General features: G+C 32.1%; 1 protein-coding gene across 6 annotated transcripts in view; it reads right to left on the bottom strand.

Annotated features, from left to right (window-relative positions):
* The window catches only part of LOC137616422 (receptor-type tyrosine-protein phosphatase C-like), a 174,997-nt gene that overhangs the window by 42,373 nt on the left and 125,124 nt on the right, over window positions 1-7,500 (bottom strand). For all 6 annotated transcript variants that reach the window (XM_068346164.1, XM_068346165.1, XM_068346166.1 and 3 more), the window contains 4 exons: window positions 6,825-6,994; window positions 6,345-6,400; window positions 5,342-5,479; window positions 4,867-4,989 (listed from right to left, as the gene is read on the bottom strand). In XM_068346164.1, the coding sequence (XP_068202265.1) occupies window positions 4,867-4,989; window positions 5,342-5,479; window positions 6,345-6,400; window positions 6,825-6,994 (487 nt within the window). The remainder of the gene's footprint in view (window positions 1-4,866; window positions 4,990-5,341; window positions 5,480-6,344; window positions 6,401-6,824; window positions 6,995-7,500) is intronic.

Consider the following 7,500-nt stretch of genomic DNA (forward strand, 5'->3'; position numbering starts at 1 on the left):
ATTTTGGTTCATTTTGATTCAGTATCTTAAACGTTAGTAAGAGTAGCTTGTATTCAATTCTCGCTTTTACCGGCAGCCAGTGTAATTTAATTAGTGCAGGGGTAACTCTTTCCCTATTGTGTTGTCCTTTTATTAATCTAGCGGCTCTGTTTTGTACTCTGAATTTTCTTCAGCTGATAATTTGGTAAGCCATAGAACAGTGAGTTGCAGTAATCAATTCTTGAAAATATGTGGTGATTAATGAGTATGGCCATAGATTTTTCATCTAAGTATTTACTAATAAATGCCATGTTTCTAATATGATAGTTACAATTTCTTACCATATTGTTTATATGTTCATTCATTGTCAGTCTATCATCCATGATTACTCCAAGATTTCTGACAGATTTCTTTAGGTCAATGATCGATTGACCTATTTCAATTCTTTAGAAGCATTCAATTCTTTTTATATCTTTTTCATTTCCAGAAATAATACATTCACTTTTATCTTCATTGAGCTTGAGCTTTTTTATTAACATCCAAGCCTTAATGTCATTCATTATTTCATGTATCTTTCTTTTAGTTTCATCAACTGATTCTATTGGGAAATAGAATTGTGTATCATCAGCGTATATTTTAAACTTAACTCTGTAAGTTTCAAGTATATTTGCCAGTTCAATCGTGTAAATTTCAAACAGGAGAGGACCTAGTACACTTCCTTGAGGCACCCCTTTGGTTAGTTTTCTTGTCTCAGATTCAACATTTGATATTACTACTTTAACTTTGCGGTTTTCAAGATAACTCACAAACCAGTCATATGCTCGTTCTACGATGCCCACAGCTTTAAGGTCTTCCATCAGATATGTATGTTCTACAGTATCAAATGCTGCACTTAGATCAAGCATCACAAGAAGGCAACACTTGCCATTTGTTATAATTTCTGTTATGGCATTTTAATCGCTAACACTATTGTTTCTGTGGAGTAATTTTCTCTGTATGCAGATTGATCATCAGGTATGGCATTAGATTTTTTCAGATGTTTCCAGGTTTATTCGTGTTCAGCAGTTTCAATAATTTTCGAAAAATATGACAGATTTGATATTGGCCTATATGAACTTAAATTGTCTGCATCACCTTTTCCTTCATACACAGGCTTGATACATGCAACTTTTTCACAATCAGGGAAAACTGCCTGTGTTAGACTCATATTTGCCATGTTTCGGTAGGTCTCTTGTAGTCTGGTGAAATTTTCTGCATCTTTTACATCGTTAATTGGAAATGGGTCATTTCCACAGTAGGTTTTTTTTTTCACTTTCTTTATTATTCTCATATAATCACTCTGACTTAACTCTTTGAATACCCTTAGCTTACTTACACATGTTGCTGATGTATTCCTTCGCTCTGTTGTGCCGATGTTGTGAAAACTGGAGCAGATTTGATTTATTTTTTCTTCAAAATAATCAATAAAATCATTTGCTAGGCATTTTGGATCATTAGTTATGTCAGGCAATACTATTTCTGTCTTTAGACCTAATAGTTTCTTTAGATTCTTATTTATATTCCGTGGGTCCTTTTCATTGCACACATTTTTATAATAGGCTTTTTTTCTAACTAAGATAAGGTAATTGTAGCGATTTCTAGCTGTTTTGTAATGTTGCCAGTTTCCATTATTTTTATTTCTTTTCCATTTATCCTCCATTTTTCTTTTTCTTTTTTTCTCTTCATGTAGTACATTATCAAACCAGTTCGATTTTTCTTTAATTGTGATTATTTTTGTTATTTCCGGGCACCTATTATTATAATTAGTTGCAAGTATAGTTTTACTTCTATCAGTAATTCAGTTTATACAGGATTGTCTCTCTACGAGGGTGTGATTCTCTTCACAGTTACAGACTGGTGTTATCCCTTTTATATCCTTTAAGCTTTGTTCAATGAACTCGTTTGGATCAAAGTTAGTCTTAATTCTGTATGTGATTTCCTTCTGTACTGCATTATTTTTTCTAACGTCTATTTCAAAAGACATTAACTTAAGCATTGGGGATATAGAGCAGTCAGGTTCAATCTCCATATTTAGTATGATGTTGTTGTTTTTGTTTACTATAACTAGATCTAGTATATGATTAGACTGAGCTGTTGGTTCAGACACTATATTTTCAAGATCGTGGTTGTCATTCAATTCTCTAAATTCACTGACATATGGGTCTACTCTGTTATCAAGATGTAGGTTGAAATCACCACATATAACTATATTTCGATTGTCATTCAATGTATCTAGTGAGTTATTAAATTCATCTAGAAACATTCTTTTGCTTTTGCTCGGTGGTCTATAGAGCATAACTATTTGTAGATTTACATTTCGAGATAAAATTTTAATATTCATATATTCAAATGAATTAACTATGAGATGATTTCGTAGTGTAACTTTGCATGATTTCTTAATTAAGATTCCAATGCCACCACCTCTTTTGTTTTCTCTTGGCTCATGATAAAAGTTATAAGATTTAGGTGTCATTTCATCTATTTTCGATCTGTCACTCACATTACCACTCAACCAAGTTTCAGTTAATAAGCCAATATCCACATCTTGATCACTTACGACTTCCTTAATGATATGAGTTTTATTGCCAATGGATTGTATATTCATTAGATTACATGATATTTTCTTAATCGAAGCCATGGTCAGTATTGTTTCTGGCTCTTGTTATTTCTTGTTTATAAACTTCACAGTTTACTCTATCATAGGATTTATGTTTTGTGTCATCATCATAGTTCTCTCTCTCACAATTTATGCATTTAACTTCAACAACATTGCAATGACCCGCTTTATGTTCTCCCACGCACTTGGGGCATGACTGTTTATTCTTGCAATTTGCTGCACTATGCCCAAATTCCTGGCATTTGTAACACTGGTAGGGCATGTAATGGTCGTAAACATTACATATTCTATATGTGGTACTAAGTTTATCTCCATTTTCATAGATTGCTTTACGTATCTTAGGTGTACATTTTATAATATAGTGGTTATGGTTATCCATTCTTGAATTCTCTTGTATTATGATAGTCAGATCATCCTTTTCTACAATGTGTCTATTTAGCCACTGGTTCTTAAGCTTCAGACTTTGAATAATATCATCATCATCTTCTGGTACATTTGTAAGTTTTATCTTCGGTTTAAGTTTTCCCTTTTTCAGTAACAGTGATCTTGTTTACATTACCTTATTCCAATTCTGATTTTGTCTGCTCCAGGTTCTGTTTATCTGCAAATTTTATGATCAGGTGGCCATCTTTTGTTTCAGCAGTGCTTTCAACTTGGGCTTTTAATTTGGTCATAATTGTTTTCTTATTATTAACTGCTGAAACCTCAGCAGTTGATTTTACAATCAATGTTTTCTTTGATTTCAGCTTTTCAGCATATGTACCAGTTAGATGCTTCCTATCTATGTCATCTTCATTCCTTTTCTTTTCATTTTTTAATTCTTTCATTTCATTTCTTAATTCTTGATCTCATCTCTTGTTTCTTGCACTTTATTTCTCATTTCTGTCATGCTACCCTTAATTTCTTCTATTTTATTCATCAAGATCTGAACCAAATGATGGGACATTACGACTTCTTCATCCAATAATTTTCTTTGTATGTTTGTTGCATCCTCATAGAACTTATCAGTGCAATTCCTACACATGTAATAAATATGTTCATTACACAATAGCCTTCTGTGGGCTGGTGATAAATTTTCTATTAATCCAGAAAATGCGTTTTCAAAATGATACCATTTTTGACATCTATCACAACAAATTCCATCATTGGCAACGACAGTCTTGCAGTGCTCACATAATTCAGTGTCATCAGATTCCACGGTGTCTAACGATCCATTCGCTGATTCATCATTTCCTCCACAGGCACCTTCCTCCATATTGTCACTATCATATACTGATGTATTCTTCATTACCTGTAGAAATTCATTTGTTTCTTCTTCAACTGATTTTCCTGTTTCAGTCTTTTCATGAGGTTTCCTTCTAATTTTCTTAATGGCTCCTAACATTTTTGTAGTTTACACTGTATTTAAGTCCAAATGAGTCGGGAAAACCATAAATGGTAACTCTTACCTGTGTCCCAGTTGTAATCAACTATTAATTTGTAATTTTGCACTATTTAGTATTCCAATGACGTTGATTCCAATTTACATAACTTAATGATGTTGGAAATTATTAACTTAACGATTTTCACTTTTAACTTGCCACTATTGTTGTTAAATTTCAACAGAGCACTTCTTCAGCACGTCCTCACTCCACAAGATCTACAATATGACTATATATATATATATATATATATATATATATATATATATATATATATATATATATACATATATATATATATATATATATATATATATATATACACACACAGACACACACACACACACACACATAAATATATATATATATATATATATATATATATATATATATACACACACACACACACACACACACACACATATATATATATATATATATATATATATATATATATATATATATATATATGCATATATAAGTATTCATAACAAGTATACAGTAACGTCTCGGAGATAGAATATACTCGTATGCCACAATTACGTCACTCACAAACAATTGGATCAAGAACCTACTGTTAAAGTAAATTCTATATTCATCTGCTGTATCAATTTATAGACTATTTGCCTAAATATTTGAATATAATTTATGATATATTATATTAATCTTACTTTAAATAAATGCAGGCAGAGATAATTTACATAAAAATGTTATTATCATTTTATATCTACGTATTGCTTGTTGAAAAAATATTTCAAATGGAATAATGTATATTAGATTAGAATAGAATTTTAAGAACAAATATCTTACCATTTTCATACGTAAAAAGAGCCAAAACATCCGAAGCCACAGATCTTCCCTTGCAGTGAAGGACATGACGGTTCCCTCCTGTAGTAGCCTCAGCAAACACTTTCGACGGCCCTATGACAGTTCCTGAAAATTGTATTCCATAATTAGGTTTGTGTTGTAGAATTTGGGAACTATAGCCTTGAGGTCGGACCGGGGGGACCATTCAAGGCCGCAGTGTAACAGTAGGGAAATTTCTGCATTTGCAATAAGAAGTCTCAGTTGAGAGCTTGGAAAGAAAGAAGGAAGAAAGGAAACGGGAACGGAAGTAAAGCAGAAGGCCATTCTGCCTAGTAAGTGTTCTAAGTCTGGCCATTTGCCCATTAATGCTGCACATGTCTGTGTATCAGGAAAACAATAGGTGAAATTAGAATATGTGAAAAACATTGAATAAAAGGAATATCCTATACCCATTGCATCGATAAAATCCATATCATACCTAGTCCTAGATCTGCAAAATTCCAGCGCATCAAGTTACTTTTCGTGTAGTGAGTTTCAGGATCTTCGGTTAGACACAGGAGTTTCAGTGTGCCGTTAAGGAAGTTGTTGTGGATAAGCATCACGTCTCCTGAGACATCTGCGAACGGGAAACCTTATGAGAGTCTGGACCTGTTCCGATGATCTACCGATTCTTTGCTAGTAACTGCTAACTTTTAAAAGGAAAAACACCATATACTTTTTGGGGTATTCAGTAAATGGGAAAAAGCGAAATAACAACCAAAAGCAGACTGAAGGAAAGTCACCGAGCTATATCAAGGTAATTCTGCAAAGCGGAAAATCTTCCCAAGTCTTGGTTAGCGATATTATCACTCATAGGTAATCATGAGCGGCCTCAGAATCTACACTTGGAAGTCATTATAATGCTTAGTCTGTGAATCTAAATTTTTTCTTTTTTATGGAGAGCAACATCATAGTTTCAAGGTGATAAAAATGTTATTACATGTTCATAAAGATGACCTTTGATAATTTCATTGCTTAATCTTTTGATTCTTCCCCATTTGTATATATGTAATAAAGGTTTATTCCCAAAAAACTTTCTCTATCGACATAAACCATTTTTTTAACTCCCAATCTGATACGAGAACAGAACTACACACAATCAGATATAAAAGATAAAGTGATTATATCAGTCCAAGTTCTGATTGCTTGGATAAGTTTTGCATCGTTATAAGGCAGATGGGTCTCGAAGCAAAGTGCAATTGATCTAGTCCAGCAAATAATACATTTACTATGAGAAAGCTAAATGCTATTCTGAGTGAGAGGAATTTCATCTGGAGTAATTAATTTGCCTCGGCTTCTGTATTAAGATTAAAATCAAAGAAACAAAGTCCCATCTTCAGAGGATCGTCGATCAGGTTGTTTCCTTTGAGAGAGGACATTCTTGCTTTGCTTTTCATTTGTAGTTTACAAAGGGGAATTTGTGGGGTGAAAAGGATACTTACAATTACTTATGACTTTCGCTGTTTCTGAAACTTCGAAGAGATTTCCTGATGAAGTTCTGAAATGCATAAGGGTACAAATTTGATTCTGGTCAAGTAAAATATCTCATATATCTAAAAAAATAAAAGATAAAACATTTAATGGAAAATAACTTATAATAAAATAACTTGAGAAAGAATTCTTGATACTTATTGATAGAAATTGTAAATGGCTGCTGGGAAAAATGGTCTTGCTAATCGTCCTCTGTTTCAAGTCTGATACTGTGTATGAAACACTTAAAATATTTGAAAATCAAGAATCTAAATGAATTAAACTGTAAGTAAAAACACCCAATCAACATTTAACAGTTTCTTTTTATGCCCGTTAGACGTGATGTAGATAACAAAATTATGTTAAAAAGAAAAGAAAAATAAAGCCAATTCGAGTATTTCCTCAAAACTTGAAAATCTAATCATGAATGGAACCTATGTGTTAAAGCTCACATAGTATCTGAACAAACTCTGTTCCTGCAAGTGCCATGAAGAGACCGTCCTCTCCGGAACCCAGTAATCCGACTCTCAAAAGACTCATAACGCTTCCTTTCTATCTTGACTTCTCCGCCACTCATGTTCAGAGCTCCCGCATGTAGACTTGCCAGGCATATGTCAGATGACTGTTTATTAGGTGGAAACAAACGTGAATAAACATTTCTTGAAGAAGATAAGCTAAATGAAATTATGAGAAATAAAAGTGCATAATCGTGTTAAAGATAACTAATACTATGCTCAACTTTACGGAACATGATATATATATATATATATATATATATATATATATATATATATATATATATATATATATATATACATATATATATATATATATATATACATATATATATATATATATATATAAATATATACAGTGTATATATATATATATATATATATATATATATATATATATATATGGGTGTGTGCGTGTAGACTTTTACTATTGGTTGAAAAAAAGATACAAAAATTTTTCTACCTAACCTTCATTACTACGAAGTAAAACTATAAGCTTATCAGGTAACAATAGTATGTGTACTTTATTTACATTATTGTGTGTATGGATATGGTAGTATTTATGTTTATGTATGCGTTTATAAATGCACACACACACACACACACACACACA

This window comes from Palaemon carinicauda, chromosome 22, assembly GCF_036898095.1.
Source record: "Palaemon carinicauda isolate YSFRI2023 chromosome 22, ASM3689809v2, whole genome shotgun sequence".
Classification (NCBI taxonomy): domain Eukaryota; kingdom Metazoa; phylum Arthropoda; class Malacostraca; order Decapoda; family Palaemonidae; genus Palaemon; species Palaemon carinicauda.